We start from the raw sequence: 19,143 nt of genomic DNA, 5'->3' as shown, positions 1-19,143 counted from the left end.
CTCCTTCCTTGACATTTTTTTTCTCTCTGTCACCCTCTTATCTCCCATTCCGCATTGTGCAGCTAAGCCCAGGCAGGTCTAAGAGAGAGGGGGGGCTTAGGGGAAGATCTCAGTCCAATACAAGACTTGTCGTGCCCAGGGGTGTAAGGTCTAGGAAGGAGGGAGGGATGTGGGGGGTATTAAGAGGATGAAAAGGTGGCAGTACAATTCTGGGACACGTGTTGAAGATAATTGCATAGATGTGTGATTAGGAGGACAGAGGAGGAGGCTCTGTATTTAACATCTATCTTTTCCATAGCAGACACTTTTCAAATGAGCAAAACTGCAGTTAGACCTGAGGTTTTCCTGCTGCTTTAAGCCTGCAGCCTGAACTCATGGCAAAACAGGTTTGCAGAAGCGGATCTAACTCAGACATCCAAGGTCAGTGGACTGTGGAGAGGGAGGGACATCAACAATGTATCATTTAGCATCTGGTAGAGTTGATTTTTTTTTAAAGAGATTTTGCTGCGTTTTATTTTACAGTAGGTGAGTCTATAATACAACAAGCCCTACTCCATCTTTAATGACATATCAGACCCAAAATAACAATCCTTAAACACACCTACACTAAATTATACTGCAATTAGAAACAAAAATGAGGCCCTAATATGGTATTAGATTTCATTTTCAAGACCATAGTCAAAGAAAGTTTGTGTATTTTTTATAAAGTACATTTTGTTACATCTTATTAGTGTCCAATTTGATATAAACAACCACTTATTATGTCTCAGTATTTTTTTTAATGTTCCATAGAATTAAATTTGATACACACTACATTTTATCACATAATGTTAATGTAGTGTACAAAACAATGCAACAAAAAATCTGTCATGTTTTGTTTTTATAGCATAAGACATACAGTAAAACTGGGAACATAATTAGGAAAACAAAAAGTTAAAAAGTTCAAGGACAATATTCTAGGATATTAAACTCTTTTGAAGCCACTGATTGTGAACATGAGGTCCAGTTGAAATATTTAGATTTTCTGTGATTGTGTTGGTAACAAGATGAATCAGCATAAAGGAGGGAGGTGTCTGATCTTGCAGAGATTGACATCACTGAAGAGACTTTCAGACAGGGATCTGTGGGAACCAGCTCCTGAGATCACCAGAAAACTAGAAGAATGTATGAAAAACTGTGAATTTCTTTGGCACCAAAGTCTTAAATAATCTGAGATGGAAAACTTTTTAAGATCGTTTAGTTGACCCATCAGAGAGCGTGTTTATTCTGTGGAGGGTGTTGCTTACTTCTTTGTGTGATAGTCTGACTAATGCTGAAAGAAACACATGCAAGAAAGTCGTCAAGGCTGCTTCTAAAATTACTCACCACTCCCTAAAAAGAGAGGCCCGGGCTAAAAGGATCAGAACATCATTAGAGATTTTAGAGAAGTACATCACCTGAGGCTGTTTGACACTTGAATGGTAAACCTGAGTTCCTGTAGTGTTCACTGTGTCTGTAATCTGTAGTGAGGGCCCAAGCGCACTGAAAGGGTGTGAGGACCCGATGGAAAATCGCTGTTTATTATTAGTAGTATTATTGTCTTTGTAATAATGTGTGTAATTTGAATGTTTTTAGATTATTTGGGTTTTATTAGTCTTGATTTATCTTTTACATTCATGGTACTTTGTGTATATTATTATGTTTTATGTATATGGTGATTTAATTAGCATGCTGTGCTGATTGTTGTCCTGTCTCTGCTGTGTCATGAGCTCATCATGGAAAGTTCCCACCAGTGTTTGTTGTAATCAGCTAAACTCAAAACTGAAATACACTCTCTCCTAGGTTTTTAGTAGAGATTTTACTAATTTTTTTGAGTCGAAAGTCAGGAGCCATGTGTTTCCCTTAAAACCAGTGTTTCTCAAACTTTTCAGACCAAGGATCATTCTATTCATCTATGTTTTTTGTGGGGCTGGATGTCATCAAATGCACCATGAATCATAGTCATCTTAGTGTCTGAGTCATGGCGACTAAGTTACTGCTAAAACTCAACCCTTTATCTCAATTGGTTTATACCTGTTATAAAATACAGCCAAAGATAGAACAATAAATGAATCCAAAATAACAGATTGTATCAAGAATCACCTTGGAATCATGCATGCAATTAAATATTAAGAGTCAAATGTAGGAGTTTTTTTTTTTACCTCTCCTCATGAAATGATTCTGACAATGTGATTTCTTCTTGATAGATACAAAATGTATATCTTCTCAAAACCTTAGTGATCAATCTCTTCCAAACATATAATTGTGAAAATTAAACCACAATTAACCTTTATGATTTTAATGAGCATTGATGGGCTCATTAAATGGGAGGTCTCCACATTCACTTTCAATTGTCAGGCCGCTCATTTTTTAACATTAACTCTAAAACAAACTGTAAAATGCACCTTTGAAGAGAATTACTAACTCATAGATACTCCAAATCATTCATGCCTTCTGCTCTCAGGTTACTTAACAGTCATGTTAAATGGCTGTGCTCCCTCACATGGTGCAGACGCAACAAATGTCTAATGATTTGTTCATTGTATTGCTTTTAATTTTATCTTGACCTCTGTGTGGTTGTTGATCTGCACCTTTGACACATAAATGTTGTTTGTGTAATTGATGGCGGGGCATCAAATCAATTGTCCTCTTATAAAGTTGTCTGAATCTGCATATGAAGCCATGTCCAAGTACTGTACACTGTAAAACTGTCACCTCATAAACTTGAATTGAGAATGTACATAAAAAAGCTGCTTTAGACCTATTCTCATAGTAACTTGGAGCCAGATGTTTATCAGCCAAGTTGCTCATTTCATCTTCCAGATGTTCCACAGCCGGAGCTGATGCTGACCACCACACGGGGCCGGGCCACCGTGGCGGGACTGGACTCCAGCCAGGAGTATGCCCTCCAGGTCCTCGTGCTCAACGGAACGACGGAGAAGCTTCTCGCCAAGAGACGATTCACCAGTAAGAACCACACAGCGAGGTGGATGGGAGGAAGTAGAAAGGCCGGTTGGGGGGGGGGGAGATAAAGAATGGAGGGTGGCAGACGAGCACAAAGGGAACAAAGAGCTTATTGAGATCAAGGCTGCTGAGATCAAGTAAGAAAAGAAAATATTCAGCTATGGAGACGCAACAGTGGCTCACCTGGTAGAGCAGCACCTCTCTCTCACTGTCCTTCCAGAATAAAACGCCTGAAAAATGTAAGATTACTCAGCTTTGTCACCTGTAATATGGAGGATAGATTGTGAAGACAAAAAATAATCATATTTACGTTTTAATTTTTTTTATTAGCCTTTATTTATACAAGTAAAATTTCATTGAGACCCAGGATCTCATTTACAAAAGAGACCTGTTTCAGGTAGGCAGCAGCAAAACACAAAGTTACAGACTAACTGAACGTACAAGAGACAAAACACAAAACACGAACATTAAGATAATTAATGCAAACTACAAAAGTGCGACAAGAAGAATAAAACTAGTACATACATGTGCAGACCCCTACAGACGGTCTCACTAGCCTTCCTACAAGTAATTTGAAGTCCCCTAAAGGTTTATTCCTTTAGGGGACTTCAAATTACTGCTTCAAGCTTCTGCTGGAGCATCTTTTATAATGTACAATAGGATTATTTTTCATGTACAACCCATGAAATGTATTTCTTCTTTGCTAAAGGTGACAAAACACACACAAGTTTGAACAAGGGACATAAAATCCACAGGAAGGATGTGATGGGATGTACACGTTGATGACATTGGCAAGAAAGCAGAGTCATATCATAGGAGGAGGTGCATTTTTGACATTCTTATGCACACACACACACACACACACACACACACACACACACACACACACACACACACACACACACACACACACAGCTGGATTACAGGCTGACAGTTGGGCTGTGTTTGAACTCCCTGTGTGTACTTACATGAGCGAGGTGTGTTCCTGGGTTGTAAATCTGCCCACAAACCAGCATTTGTTCCTCTGTGGCTCACTAAGGCCACATTACCAGCTAAAATTACACAGTGGGTAATGGCCGTCCGGCCACACTCTGCGACCGTGTCCGAGGAGGATGAGCAGCCGATGGGGAGGGAGGGCAGCTAGGGCTTTGTCTGAAGTTTACAGGTTGTGGAGCCTCACTTATGTTCCTCAGATTGTTGCCTCCATCAGTGATCTGTCTCCTGATGAGGATCCCATCACAGCTATTGATTCCTCACTGATTTGTGAGCCCCTCTTCCTCATGACATTTTATCACCAGACTGTGTTAACTACCCTCCTGGGGGCTGGTATTAGGTCAGGCTAGATGGTACAATATGTAGATGCAGCCTGTGGTTGCTGGTGAGCCGTGCGAGCGATAGTGGGTTACTGTGTCGGGGCGAGCGTGTCCGGGCAGGCCAGAAAAACATGTGGAAATTGGAAAATCGTAACACTGGCTGTCTCACTGGAATGATGGCAGTCTGGGAATTCCTTCCTGGTGTGTCTTTGCCTTTCCCATTTGCTCTAAGCCGCCCCCAGGCCCTGTACTTATTTTGAGCTGTGCTGGTGATAGTAGGTGACTATTGTTAAGGCAGTTTTTACATCCGAGGAAATTTCACCCTCAATTTGCTGCCATTGACCTTGTCTCTTTACTCCAGGCGAGGATTTAACAGTGAGACTCACCAAGTTGAAGGAGTTAAGACAGTGAAGTAACACCGCACACTACACAGATCTGTCTTTACCTCGAGCGTGTTCGGTTTTATCTCTGATCTAAACCGACTGGGTCGTGAAACCCACTTTTATATAGATATGTTGTCCAGTCATGCGGCTGCACTGTCAGCATTCAGACAGCCCTGCAGTCATCTTAGTCAGAAAGCAGGGAAATACCACTCTCAAAAGCAAAACATGTCTGGTTCTAATATTGCACTGCCTCTTGTTAGTCATCACCGTGTCCTATCCAGAGCTAATTATATAATTATATAATAGGAGGTATGTGCGATGATGTTCCCCAGTACAAAGTCTGATGACAGTGTTGAAGTTGACACAGATAAGATGATTGGTAGCCAGTGCTAGTGAAATGGCTCTATGTTCAATGTCGGTCAGTTTAGTTGCTCAAGTAGCTCAGGTGTCAACACAGATTTTTTTTTGTCAATTCTCACATTTTGGAGGCCAGAAGGCAAGACAAACACCCAAATGAGAAAGAAAAATTAACACAACTCTGGACGTAAATATATGTTGTGACATTGCAGAATCTTATTGAAATGATGCCACAGCAGATGCATGTCATAATCAAAGCTAAAGGCAGTCCAACGAAATGTTACAGTGTGTGACTTTTTTTTTGGACAGGCAGTGTATATGCAACAATCCAGTACTAAGTCAGTTTATCCACGTTATTCAATTAGTTGCAGCAGTATGGTTGATGAATGTTTATTCCTAGATTTATTAATACAATTATTTAAATGTTCTTTTTCATTTATGATGATGGTCAAACTGTATATTAGAAGAAAAGTCCATGTCATTCATTCTCTGCATTTGTTTTGCATTGGTTCCACTTCAGGCAGGTCATATACCAATAATATGTATGTCAGTAATATGCACAGTCCCACCACAGTTTCATAACGAGCCAGCCAGACTGTGAACTCTATGTAGTAATAGTGAACTTATTCCATTCCACACAGTAAATTATTAATTTATTAGTTATTAATATTAATTATCCACATGTGATTTCCTTAGCTGCTCTCTTCTCTTCCAGTGGAGAGTCTGCGGGAAGAAGAAATGATCCGCAGCGGCAGCCGAGAGCAGAGGAAGAAGATGCTGCCCGGCGGGTCGGGGTCAGGAGACCTGGACGATGCAACGGAGGCTCTGCTGGGTCTGCCGACTATTCTGTATCCAGACCCCACCACCACCACCGCCTCCACCACCACCACAACCACAGCTGCTACTACTACAGGTGATGAAAACACTGCATCAACACACACTCACATTGTGGTGTTGTTACAGCATGATGACTTGAGCTCGCCCCGTCTACCTGCTGCACAAGCCTGCAGCTCTCCTCTCTCAGAATCTTCAGAAACCAAAACATCAGACTCTTCTTCAAGTAGTCCAGACTTTTCTGCTCCCATTTTACTTGATCAAGTCAATGAGTCACCATATAAAGATAAAAAAAAGAAAAGAAAAGCGAAAGTCTCTTTAAAGAGTGATGAAAAGCGATTAAATGATAACCCTTCTCCGTGATCCTATACCTTCCCCTTAATTCCTCATGCCCTATCTAAAGATTGCCACCTGGAATGCTCGAGGAATCCAATCAAATGTTTTTAGACAACAGAAGATAAACTATTTATTAAATACAGACTTTGATTTTCTTTGTCTTCAAGAACTGAGACTGAACACCATTGAAGACGTAAACGATGTATCGAAACTATGGAATAAGGGGAAATGTGTTATATCAATAGGAGAAAATAAAGCTGATGGTATAGGAATTTTATTCAAATCCCATGATGTTGATATAATTAGAAGAAGAGATATTATCCCAGGAAGACTTCTTATTATCGATTGTTTCTATTCTGGTGAAAAATTACGTATTATAAATGTGTATACTGCTCCACAGGTTTCTAAAAAAATGCAACTGTTTAACAGACTGAAGGAACTCCTTACAGTAGGCTATAAGACTATCTTGTGTGGTGATTTTAATACTGTTACTGATTCCAACGATAAATACAGTCATAATAAAAAAAAAAAAAGCAAAATAAGAGGCGTCTCATTGAGTAAAATGGGACTGTGGTCCTTATTACACTGCCTGTATTATGATTGTATAATATTATTTGCACATTTTGGAAGAGCACAAAGTGAATTCAAGTGCAGGAAGAAAGCATACAAATCACACATATGAATCAACAGCAGCAAAAGATAAAAAACTGTTACACAAATCAGGCAACATGAGAAAAAATGAAAAAGATGTGATGGTAATGCAAGTACGGTCTGAGAAGGAGTATTTCAGGACACATTTGAACAGCTGAGACACAGCAGAGCGAATAGGAACTGGGAGAGGTTTTCAAAGCCGTGTTCAAAGTCTGATGATCCCCTGTCTTTATCCTGGACTCTGGAAAAGCTCACGGGCCTGAACCACCAGATGTAAGAGGAACTCAAAGTTCGTAGTCCACTGATCTGCTCTGACGCTTGACTTTGTAAAGATTTAAAAATGATTTCTCAAGTAAAACAAGTGCAAAGAGCTGGCAACCCCGGGTGATGTGAGGAGATTATTTTTTGTCTTAGTCAGAAGCCTGGCTGCTCTGATCTGCCTACAGCCGCTGTTATTATAACACTGAGGGATGCCAACACACACCTCCACACGTGTACTGTACACACAGGGGTACACCAACATAATAATGACAGCCCAGCAACAGTAGCTGGAGTAAGAGTGAACACAGGAAATAAAAGCAGATATGAGGACAGATAGAGCTTTTTAGAAATTGGTTATTTCATAAATTACGAGCAACGGCAAAAAATGTGACCTATTAATCATAAAATAAACAAAGTTCTCGTTTTTCCTCTTGACACTTAGGAAGTCAGATTGATCTAATGTCAACAGGAGATTTCCTCCCATGTACGGCCTCGACCGGTCCCTAAACGATCTGTGCTTATCTCACTGTAACCCCACCCATGTGCTTGCCATTACCTCTCTCCCCCAGAGCCCCCGGCCACAGAAACCCCCACTCAGCCCCCCGACGAGATCCCAGAGAAAACCGCCAAAGAGAAGCGGAAGAAGAAGAAAGAAAAAGAGCGAGACCGGTCGAAGGTGGAGAACAAGGACCAGCAGGGAACAACACAGGGGAAACAGGCGGAGGAGAAACCCCGGAAGACGCCTTTCACCACCCAGCCGGTCACAGGTGACCCCCCCCCCCGCTCCCACAGTGCTGCACAAACATGACTCATGACAAACTCAGTTCTAATCTTCTACCTATGATGACATTTGTTGCTTTAATGAGCCAAAACATGCTGGTAATGATGAGGACAGCTGTCCCTGAGCAGGAAGTTAAGAACGTCTGGTCATCATCTTCTTATGAATTAAGGAACAAACGGCTGGAGAGCCGTTAAGTGTTAGTTTGAGATGTGATGACAGTGTTTACACGAGGGAGGGACAGGTAAAGGAAAGGATAATGACAGGCCCTCCTGTTCAGCTGCAGGGCACATGTGTCCTCTCCTTCATAATCCAAGTGAGCACACACGTTCACATGCAGGGAAACTCACTCATGTTCATGTTGGCACCGTGTTCACACACAGCATCTGTTTCCTGATCTAAAACCATGCATTAAACGGTGTCAGTGGCTAAATGCATGGTTTGTTGCAATTCCCCGCGAGAACAGCTTCAATTCACTTCTATATAAAAAAATCAATCAACACGTCTCTGCAGTCAGTTTTAAATCGTTTGCTCCACGCTTCTTTTTATGCAGGCATGTCTCCAAGGAGACCGTTTGAATGCAACAGCGACGCAGCGGCGGACATCATGCTGTTGGTGGATGGATCTTGGAGCATTGGACGCACAAACTTCAGACGAGTCAGAGACTTCCTGGAGGGACTGATGACGCCCTTCAACATCGGGCCGGACCACATTCAGATAGGTGAGGATCAGGGTGGGGAGGGTGGTGTGAAGCCTTCTGTGGGGGCGGTGCTCATGTGGACACAGTGCCACACTGTGGCCGTGCTGTGTCGTCTGTTTGATCCACACCAACTGGCTAAGGGAACATGAAATGTGTTTTTGTTTTTTATTGCCAGACAAAAACATTGCTACATCGATCAATGATTAGTTATTATGATTTATATACAGTAGCTCTGTTCCTGCGCAACCTATTCAAAAATATTTATTTGATTTCTGCTGATTGGTGAGTTGTCGATGGCCATAGTTATTTACACGTGTGTTTCAGTTTCAAGTTTTTGTCACATATAATTACACGTAATTACAGTGAAATTCTTATGTAGGCTACCTCTGGTTGTCGAATAAGAATACAAAAATATAAAATAATTAGAAACAATAGAAATTTTTTTGTTTCAAGTTTTATTTGAAACCAAAGAGGATACGAAGGCTGTCTGCCCTACAAGCGCCATCTTTTGCATTTCTACTCATTTGTGTTTGTGCATCCACAGACACACAAGCACACATCCAAATACCCCAATACACCCCCGGCAACAGCACATACCCATAGCAACCACCTGGGATAACTAGCAACACCACAGCAGCCACAGAACAACTCCTCCCCAGTGCCAGAGCAAATAACCGACAACCACTTGCAACCAACTGTGCCAGGAATAGCATCAAGACACACATTGCTCCTCCTTTTTTTTTAAGCATAATTGCACTTAAATGTTGTTTTTTAATGTTTTTGTTTTTAGTGTTTATCTATCTATCTATCTATCTATCTATCTATCTATCTATCTATCTATCTATCTATCTATCTATCTATCTATCTATCTATCTATCTATCTATCTATCTATCCATCCATCCATCCATCCATCCATCCACCCATCCACCCATCTACGTACCTACCTGACCAACAAATATAAAAGTCCAGTTCACCCCTTTCGCAGATCAGGTTTTCAACCTCAATTAGTTATCAAACATATTTGATATTTATTTGATATTCTGAGGCTGACATTAGTTAGCATACTGCAGCTGCAAGATATAAAGTTAAAAATCTCACCTCCAGTTCTTGTGGAAAAATAAAAGACTCATCTAGACTTGTTTATCTTTACCAACATCACATCAAGCTGTTGCACCACAGTCTCTGCCTCTGCATGATATCAGGTGAGGTGGTCCCTGATTAGCCCCTCGAGCACTGTAATTTTAATATAGGCAACAACAACGTGTGATGTATCGTGATTTTGTAATCTTACTCTTTGGTGTGTGATGCAACTCTATATTGAAATTTCTTTGGTGGTTTTACGTAAAATTCCTGTGGTCTCACATCCACCTATCATAAACCACCAAATGACCCCACAGCTCCTTTCAGCTCATACACAATTCATGCCTCAGCTCCTTTTATGATACTTTATCTTATTTCACTTCATGTTCCACCTGTCAGGCTGAGACTTGTCAGACCTCAACGCCTTCATTTCAGATGCTTTTTCAACATCAACACATTTCTAAAGAATAAAATCAAAACATTCTTTCGTTTCTTATCTCCAGTAGTGTGTTTTTGTGGTTGGGAGTCTATATAGTAAGTTGTAATAGAGCGCAGATTATCAGCACAATAACAAAAAACAAAATACAAATATTACAATTAACCATTTAAAGTAGATTCTTGTGTAACATGTGATGTATTTTGTCCCAGGTCTGACCCAGTACAGCGGTGACCCTCGCACAGAGTGGCATCTCAACAACTTCACCACTAAAGAGCAGCTGCTGGAGGCAGTGAGGAACTTTAGATATAAAGGAGGAAACACGTTTACAGGTAAACACACACATCATCACCTTACAGACACACTGTGCGCCATTATTTGTCCCATCCGTGTGTGTGTGTGTGTGTAAACCCTGTGTCCCGTCTCCCAGGCCAGGCGCTGCTCCACGTCATGGAGGAGAACATGAGGGAGGAGGCGGGAGCGAGGTCGGACACGCCGTTCTTCCTGGTCCTGCTGACTGATGGCAAATCTCAGGATGACGCCATCGCTGCAGCAAACCGGCTGAAGAACGCCGGCGTGGAGATCATCGCTGTAGGTGAGACTGAGAAGAAGACCTCCCAACGTTCAAGACCATGCTCAAAACTCACCTTTTTAAATGAGCTTTTACATATATAATTATATGTGTTTTATAGTGTTTTATAGCTGTTTTAATTTTATTTTATTCTGACTTTGCTCTATTTTATGATTTTAAGTAAATAGAATGTGCAGTGTAGTCCTGTTGGGGGGGTTGTTTTGAACCATTTCATATCTTTGTGTCGCTCAGGTGTGAAGAACGCCGATGAAGCCGAGCTCAGACAAGTGGCGTCGGAGCCGGTGGATCTGAACGTCTATAACGTCAACGACTTCCCTTTGCTCAGTAAACTGGTGGCTCGGCTGGTCCACATCCTGTGTGGGAGGATAGAGGACCGTGGCATTAAGAAACGTAACCCCCTCTACCAGCTGCATCTTCCTGTTGTTTCTTTTTTCTGTCATTTAATCTACACCTCTTGACATTGACGTTGCTGCCTATGTGCTTTTAATTCCCCCCTGGGGAGGAATAAAGTCTTTTGAATTGAATTGTTTCCCTCCTGTTGTCCTCCTGGGTCAAAGAAGGATGGACAAAGGGAAAGGAAGGAAGGAAGGAAGGAAGGCAGGCAGGCAGGAAGGATGAAGGAAAAGAAGGAATGAAGGACGAAGGGAAAAAAGGAAGGAAGTAGGAAGGCAGGAAGGACGAAGGGAAAGAAGAAAGGAAGGAAGGACAGACGAAGGGAAAGAAGGAAGGAAGGAAGGGGAAAGGATTGTGGAAAGAAGGAAGGGAAAAGGAAGGAAATAAAGATAGAGGGAGGCAACAGATTGGGCCAATTAGATCAAAAGAGGAAGGAAGAAGAAGTAAGGACGATGGGAACGAAGGAAGTAAGGATGGAAGGAAGGGAAAAAGGAAGGAAAGAAAAATGGAGGGAAGGAACAGATTAGGTCAAAGAAGGAAGCAGAAGGATGGGCGAATGGAAAGATGGGAGGAAGGAAGGAAGGAAGGAAGGAAGGAAGGAAGGAAGGAAGGAAGGAAGGAAGGAAGGAATATTGATTGTGGAAAGAAGGAAGGGAGAAAGGCGGGAAAGAAGGAAGGATGGAGGAAGGGAACAGATTGGGTCAATTTGACCCCGAAGGACAACAGGAGGGTTAAATGCAAACCTTCATGTCTCGTTGATGCCTGATGTGTGAATCCGCTGTTGCTGCCTTCTGCAGGAATGGAGCCTGCACCCACGGTGGACCCCGCCCTCTCCTACCCAAGTCCTACTGACCTGCGCTTCTCTGAACTTGGCCCCAGAGAAGTGAAGCTCCACTGGACCAACCCTGTTAAACCGGTCCAACAGTACAGAGTGGTTTACCACAGCGCCGAGGGTCAGAGACCACTGGAGGTTAGAAAAGTGACTGTTGATTAGAGATAAACACAGTTATATAAACACATTCCTCTCCCCATGAAGAATTCAAAGCAGCCTCCACAGTGTACTGCACATTGTACTCCCGTTGTAGGAGAAAGGTGCTGGATGGCAACCAGGAAAGTGTTTGTGGTTCCAGCTGGAAACAAGGAGCAAAAACATGTTTATCCTCTAATGTTTCCTCTTAAGTAAAGTATCCACTCTGACTCAGGATGTAACAATAGAAGTGTTAGTGACTTTAAGCAGCAGCAGTTGAAAGGCCGACTTTGAGGCGATTCAATGATGTGGATCCTATGTTGAAACTACCTACAGTTATAGTTTTGTTATATTTTACATGGTCATTTTGTTGATATTCAATTATACTACTAGTAGCATATATAACAAATATGATACCTAGCTACAGTGTTGCTCTGTCTCCAGGTGGTACTGGCTGGTTCAGAGTCCACTGTGCTGCTGGAAGGCCTCTCCTCTCAGACGCTGTACCACGTGTCCATCTTCCCCGTGTATGAGGACAGCGTTGGCCTGGCTCTCAGAGGAACCGTCACCACATGTGAGACCAATAACACACTGACGTCTGAATTGTTTTCCATCACCTTGTCTTTTTAATGAACTGTACTGTACTTTTCATATTAGGAATCAAACTCAGTCCCTGTAACCATCTATACTGTGTCTATTAATATAAAAGACCTGCTATCTCACTGAAAAGGTTGTACTGAAAAAATAATCACCCTTTTCGCTTTATGCAGTAATATATTAGATGACCTTCAGCAGTGCATGTGATCTGCCCTTTCTCAGTCCTGCTGTATGCAAAAGCACTGAGATAAAATCAAAACAGATTTCTTTTCAAATGTCACTGTACGATAGGAAATAAGTGAGGATCCTAAAATGACACTTTACATTTGCAGGCATCCTCTGTAAAGAAACAGTGTGTTAAGCTCTGTAGTGAAATTGTTACTTCCTCTGAAACTCTGATGCAAAGAAAGAAATATACAGTATATACTGTATACTGAGATGAGAATATACACTGTAAAAAATGAATAAATAAAAACACCGCTCACATGTTAGCCAAGAAACTCGAGGTGTCTCCTGAATCTTTCCACTTTTGTCTCCGCCCGCCTCAGTGGCCCTGGCGACGCCCGCCAACCTAGAGGTGACTCCATTCTCCTTCAGCACGCTGCGGGTGAGCTGGGGCGCGGCGCCCGGAGCGACACAGTACATGATCCTGTACTCAGCTCTCAACCACGGAGAGCCCGACGACGCCAAGGAGGTTTGAACTGGTTTTCTCTCTCTGTCAGTTTGTGTGTGGACTAAATGAATCAAAAAGCAAACTTAAAAACACAATTAAACACAAAAATTCACAACAACAATTAGTTGATTAGTTGAGTACTCTATTTGTCAGAATCTCTTCTGAAATTTCTCTTGCGTCCAAGACACTTGTTTCTCATAACAAAAAAAAAACATTACAAAATATAACACCAAACAAACGTCAGACAAAATGTCACATCAGACAATAACCAAAACATTAGAAAAATATAACAAAATATAACATGAGACAAACACCAGGCATGTGATGTGCTATATACGTCACATGCCTGGTGTTTGACTCATCTACAGTTTTACAGATTTACAGTTTTACTACAAGGTGATTGTTCTGCTCTGCGCTCATGCAGGCAGAGACTGTCCCACCTCAGGACCAGGTGTTGTATGACTGTATCAATGAGTTTCTGACTTCGTACTCACTGCAGGAGAAATTCAGTGCAGACCAGATGGTGGTGGAGCTGGCAGGGTTACTGCCTGAGACAGACTACTCCGTCACCCTGTACGCTCTCTACGACGAGGATCCCAGTGACCCCGTCACTGCCGTCGCTACCACATGTACGAATCACCTCTTTGTTCTTTCTATTCAACTCCTCCTAACTAATCATTTGATCAATGTACTGTATCAAACAAAAACACTGCGTAAGATAAGTTGTTGCACTGTGCTGTCTGCTCATATGTCATCCTCTTAATCCTCTTCTTCTCCCTGCAGTCCCTCTCCCTCCACCTCTCAGTGTTCAGTTCCCCATGGTCACCCACAGTGGGCTGAGGGTGAGCTGGGTGCCCGGAGCCGTGGACGTACCCGGTCATAAAATCACCTACAGCACCAACCACGGCAGCGACGTCAAGCAGGTCAAATAAAAATATACACTGATGTTAAATCACAAAACTTTCTGTGTCCAAAACCAGCTCCAAGTTCATTAAAATCCATAAAATAAATGTTAAGGAAACAGATCTCACTCAAACACCTGATAAATATGAAGCTTTTATACATCTGAGAGGTCCACATCTGCTTACAAAGTCTATCCAAACCGTATTTAACTTTTGAATGTTCTAATTATTCACCATAAAGATTTTTTTTTTTTTGACAAATGCACACGTACAATATTATACAAGTGGTTTACAGAATCATTTGAAGCTTGGGTTTCTCAAGCTGTATGAGGCAAACAGACTCACATGGAAACAAAGTAAAATAAATCAATAAATAAAAAGATTTCATTGATTCAAAATACCAGAATATAAAAACTATTTTTTGTTTTGATGAAGATGATGATCACAAGACAACAAATGATAAAGAACATAAAAGCATTTGACAGGCTCTCTCAAGTGTACTAGGTTTTGTTTACTGGTTTGTAATAACCCAAAAATGAGCACATTTTACTCTTCAGTAAGGTCCATTATGTTTGAGAGGAGAAAACTTGTTGTATTGAAGCCCTCAGTGACCTTACATTTATATATTTATTTCCTCCAGCTTCTGAAAAAACTTTTTTGAGATCCTGACAAAAAGAAACTTTGTTTCCCCAAGAACACAGTGCATTGGAAATCTGGACAATAAAACAACAGAAATAATATTTATTGAAGAAACAATTATTCAGTGCAGCAGGAAAATATTAATCAGTGCATCATGTATCTATTCATTCATTCTCCAGCTTTATGCCTTGATATGCACATTAGTGAGTGGCTTCCAAGAAGAGGTAAGAGAGGCTTAGTTTTCTTTGTGAGCCTGATGTTGTTATTAACTACATGAGCTCCAAGGCCTATGCAGTCTCCATGGATACAAAAATGAGCACATTTTACTCTTCAGTAAGGTCCATTATGTTTGAGAGGAGAAAACATACTGAGATGTATGGAAGCCCTATGGAGGCCCTAGCCTAGCAGCTCCAAGGCCTAGACAGTCGCCATGGACACCAGCATGACTGAGAGATGCTGAGCGGCAGACGTGACAGAAATCACAGGCGCATGCATCTGTGGTTGATTGTCACATATGTAATATGTTATCTCTGGAACGCAGAGGAGATGAAATGTACAGATGTATGGCTGCTCAGGGCTTCCGTAGAGCTGTTTATTCATGACAAACATCTTTCCAGGTGGAGGTAATGGGGCTGAACTCGGTGCTGGTGCAGAACCTGTCCTCTTTGTCCAGGTACCTGGTGTCAGTCCAGTCTCACTACCCACAAGGCCTTTCTTCAGCACTCATCAGTAACGTCACCACCCGTAAGACACACCGAGAAATACACGTGTGCTTCATCTTAAATGTGCTTTGTTGTGTGAGGGGAATGGCTTTGAGTGATGGTGATATTCTCCTCGTCTCCTAGTGAAGGTGCCCTCGCCCTCGGACCTCAGGGTGACTAATTTCTCAGGCAGTGACATCACTGTGCGCTGGGAGGCGGCGGCTGACGACGTCGTGTCCTACCTCATCAAGTGGATCTCGCTCAGCGGAGGAGACCTGAGACAGGTGGGGGAGGGGGACAGCAGGTGGGAGTGTGTAACGCGTTGCTATGGTTAATATAATACATGAATAAAGTGTCGCTCTCTTTCTCCTCGTTGTGCGTCCTAGTTGAGGGTGAGCGGTGAGAGCGAGGGGGCGATCCTGGAGGGGGTGGAGGACGACAAGGAGTACCAGATCTCTCTGTCCGCACTTTATGGAGATGGAGCTCAGAGCGAGGCTGTGGCCATACGCTACAGCACCTGTGAGTCACACACACATGTAATCACACACTACACAAACACACAAAAGCTGGACAGCGCAGAAAATAGTTTAAATCAGGGATTCCCAAACTGTGGTGTACAAGCCGCTGCTAAAAGGTGTATGACATGAAAGGGGTAATGTCGACACTATGGTGTTATATTTTACTAATAAATAAATAAATTACAGACATTATTTCAAATGGGGTTTTCACAGTGTAAATAGTAATATTCAAGAAAATCATTTGTAAATCTGAATTAAAGATTTTTTTTAAAAGTTCCAGAAATCTATCTGATAAATAGACTGTGTCTTTTTTTTAATGTGTCAGGCATTTGGGTTGTGTCAGCCAGGTTGGAAAGTAAAAGGGGGTACACGGGCTAAAAAGTTTGGGAATTGCTGGTTTAGATTAACACACAAAACCTTAATGAAACCGGTGCAGAAGGGACATAAAGACGGGAACACAGCAACTCTGAAAATCCAAACCAAGGTCCAATAAACTGACAAGATTCATCCCGACGGAAACATGAAACATCAGGGGACAAAACAAAGACAGAAACTAAGGCTGTGGTTGGAATTATCACAATAATCTCCCCTCTCTTCTGCATTTTTCCTTGAAAAAACAAAAATGAGGTCAAAGGAAGATGTGAGGGAGTTAGGAAAGGATTAAGGAAAAGGCCAAAAACAATCTTATATTAATATCTGTCTTTGTCGCACTGTTTTAGAGTCATGTTGGTGAATGGATTTCAGTTCATAGTTGAAACTTCTACTGTTGCCCTCTAACTATAATCTTTGGTGATTTAAGAGATGATGCAGAAGGAAAGGACCTGAATAACATTATTAGTATGGTGGGAAAAGCCTTTATTTTCAGAGCTACAAAAATACAACATTTAAATGGACACTTGAAAAAGATATTAATAGAAACAAAGTAAAGAACAGAACTTCATTTTTGAACGTGGGTGGGGACTTTTGAGCCAGGGTGAAGGTTGGACTTAATACCCTTTACCCTGAAATGAGATTTTAGTAAAAGAGGGCCTTGTTATTTCCTATTTCCTTTTTTCTTGTTTTGTTGCTTGTTGTTGTTTTTGTCCTGCTTTTGATTTAATTTTGTATGTATATCATGATTATATATATTTGCTTACGTAATTATGGATTTGTATTGATGATTTAGATTTTTGTGAAAATAAATTAAAAACAAAAATCTGTATCGTATCCCTGCAGTGTCTGGTGGAGGCCCGTCCAGTGTGTCGGTCTCTGAGGAGACGGCGGTCAGCCTGATGGTCAGCTGGGTGCCTCCCAACGCTCACGTCCTCCAGTACCGCGTGTCTTACACTGCACTGACCGGAGCTGAAGCTCAGGACAACACTGTATGTGAGCTGTAAGCCAGCAGCACCTCCGTCCTCTTTACTCTGATGCTTGGCTTTGAAAGGTGGGCTTGTTTTCTACAGGTGTTGGTGTCGGGGGCTGAGAAGCGGGTGGTGCTGGAGTCTTTGCAGCCGGACACACGTTACAGTGTCCTGGTCACTGCTGAGTACCACAACAGAGAGGGAGGCAGCGGCTCAGCTCAGGGCAAAACCAGTGAGTTCCACAGACACTGAAGTACACTTAATTAATTGGTCTCAGCACCCACATTATTACAATATATACGAAGATAGAAAAACTTAAGGAAATCTGAATGTTATTAAGTTATCAAGAGTCATCCCAACTCCCCAAGTAACAAAGGGAGCCTGAGATCACCCAAATCTTGTGTGAATTCACTATGTGAATATTCAAATAATACATTACTTTGATTCTTCCTCATGTTCACATTTAGCACGTCTGTAGAAATGATCAAATTTGCATTCACAGTCACTGGAGGTGAACAGCAGTAACGTGGGTGCTCGGTGTTGGAGTTGTTAGAGCAGGTCAACTCCAGACTGAGACCATCTTTACAGCATGTCATTGGCCCAGTCTCTCTCCCTGATGTCCTCTTGTCCAGTGAAAGGCGAAAAATTCCCACAAAAAATAAAAAAACAAAAACAAAAAACATCATCAATGGATTAGAAAAAAAAAAAAGTTCTGATATAAACGTTGAAGCTCTAAATTTCTGAGTGGATCTACTTCTACTACTGTCAATAGTCAATAATAATGACTACACACTAATAAGCATTCTTTTTGCATTATTAAATACTTAGTCTATCATTTAAAAAGCATTCTTCCTCGCTCATTAACTTAGACCTGTGTTCATAAATTACATGCTAATAAGCTTCAGTGTAAGAATTATGTTTTAAAATGATGCATTAAGTATTTATTGATGCCTGACCAGTGCTGAATAGTGTGTAGATGTTATAAATTTACCAAAACATGATTTTTATCATGCAGTTTATACACATGCCGACATTATTCTCTCTTTCCCCCTGTTTCTCCTGCTGTCTCTCTCTCTCTCTCTCTCTCCAGCCAGTCTGCGGGTGAGCAGTGTGAGTGTGGTCCGGTCCGACCACTCCAGCATCTGTGTGTCTTGGAGACCAGTGTCTGCAGTCGATGGATATCGAATTGTCATCCAGGCTGTCAAAGGTAATCTATAGTCAGATCCATAGTAACTGACGACTCCATGTTCCTAACACTCTGAAACACCAATGTTAATTTACCCATTGGTGCCTCTGTGTGTGTGTGTGTGTGTGTGTGTGTGTGTGTGTGTGTGTGTGTGTGCATAGATAAGGACACAAAGGAAGAAACAGTGGATGAGTCCAGCAGCACTCACTGCTTCACTGACCTGGTGCCAGAGACTCTGTATCGTATCAGTGTGCACTCCCTCCTCGGCTCAGCGGAGGGCGCTGCCGTCTCCATCCTCCATCCGACAGGTTTGATTTGGCCAGTGTGCTACATATTGAAGGGAGTCTGCTCACCATTAAGGCATCTGCTTTAAAGGTATAGTTCACCCAAAATTCAAATTTCACTAATTTTCTACTCACCCTCATGTTGACTAAGGGTTGGGAGAAGTTTCAGAGTCATGACGGTCGCAAACGGGGCTCAATTTTCTTCGTCCAAAAAGACACACCAAAAAACAACCAAATCT

General features: G+C 41.8%; 1 protein-coding gene across 3 annotated transcripts in view; it reads left to right on the top strand.

Annotated features, from left to right (window-relative positions):
• LOC146984176 (collagen alpha-1(XX) chain-like) overlaps nt 1-19,143 on the top strand; it is a 37,410-nt gene that overhangs the window by 6,689 nt on the left and 11,578 nt on the right. For all 3 annotated transcript variants that reach the window (XM_085781098.1, XM_085781100.1, XM_085781099.1), the window contains 19 exons: nt 2,842-2,985; nt 5,751-5,948; nt 7,687-7,884; nt 8,449-8,616; nt 10,325-10,444; nt 10,543-10,707; nt 10,936-11,094; nt 11,895-12,067; nt 12,509-12,638; nt 13,210-13,355; nt 13,834-13,963; nt 14,118-14,257; nt 15,493-15,619; nt 15,721-15,860; nt 15,963-16,095; nt 17,310-17,455; nt 17,537-17,666; nt 18,525-18,641; nt 18,782-18,928. In XM_085781098.1, coding sequence (XP_085637224.1) covers nt 2,842-2,985; nt 5,751-5,948; nt 7,687-7,884; nt 8,449-8,616; nt 10,325-10,444; nt 10,543-10,707; nt 10,936-11,094; nt 11,895-12,067; nt 12,509-12,638; nt 13,210-13,355; nt 13,834-13,963; nt 14,118-14,257; nt 15,493-15,619; nt 15,721-15,860; nt 15,963-16,095; nt 17,310-17,455; nt 17,537-17,666; nt 18,525-18,641; nt 18,782-18,928 — 2,811 coding nt within the window. The remainder of the gene's footprint in view (nt 1-2,841; nt 2,986-5,750; nt 5,949-7,686; nt 7,885-8,448; nt 8,617-10,324; nt 10,445-10,542; nt 10,708-10,935; nt 11,095-11,894; nt 12,068-12,508; nt 12,639-13,209; nt 13,356-13,833; nt 13,964-14,117; nt 14,258-15,492; nt 15,620-15,720; nt 15,861-15,962; nt 16,096-17,309; nt 17,456-17,536; nt 17,667-18,524; nt 18,642-18,781; nt 18,929-19,143) is intronic.

This window comes from Trachurus japonicus, chromosome 7 (genome assembly GCF_045865225.1).
Source record: "Trachurus japonicus isolate A0001 chromosome 7, Traja_1.0".
In the NCBI taxonomy this organism is placed as follows: Eukaryota; Metazoa; Chordata; class Actinopteri; order Carangiformes; family Carangidae; genus Trachurus; species Trachurus japonicus.
This window is presented reverse-complemented; position numbering and strand designations above follow the sequence as displayed.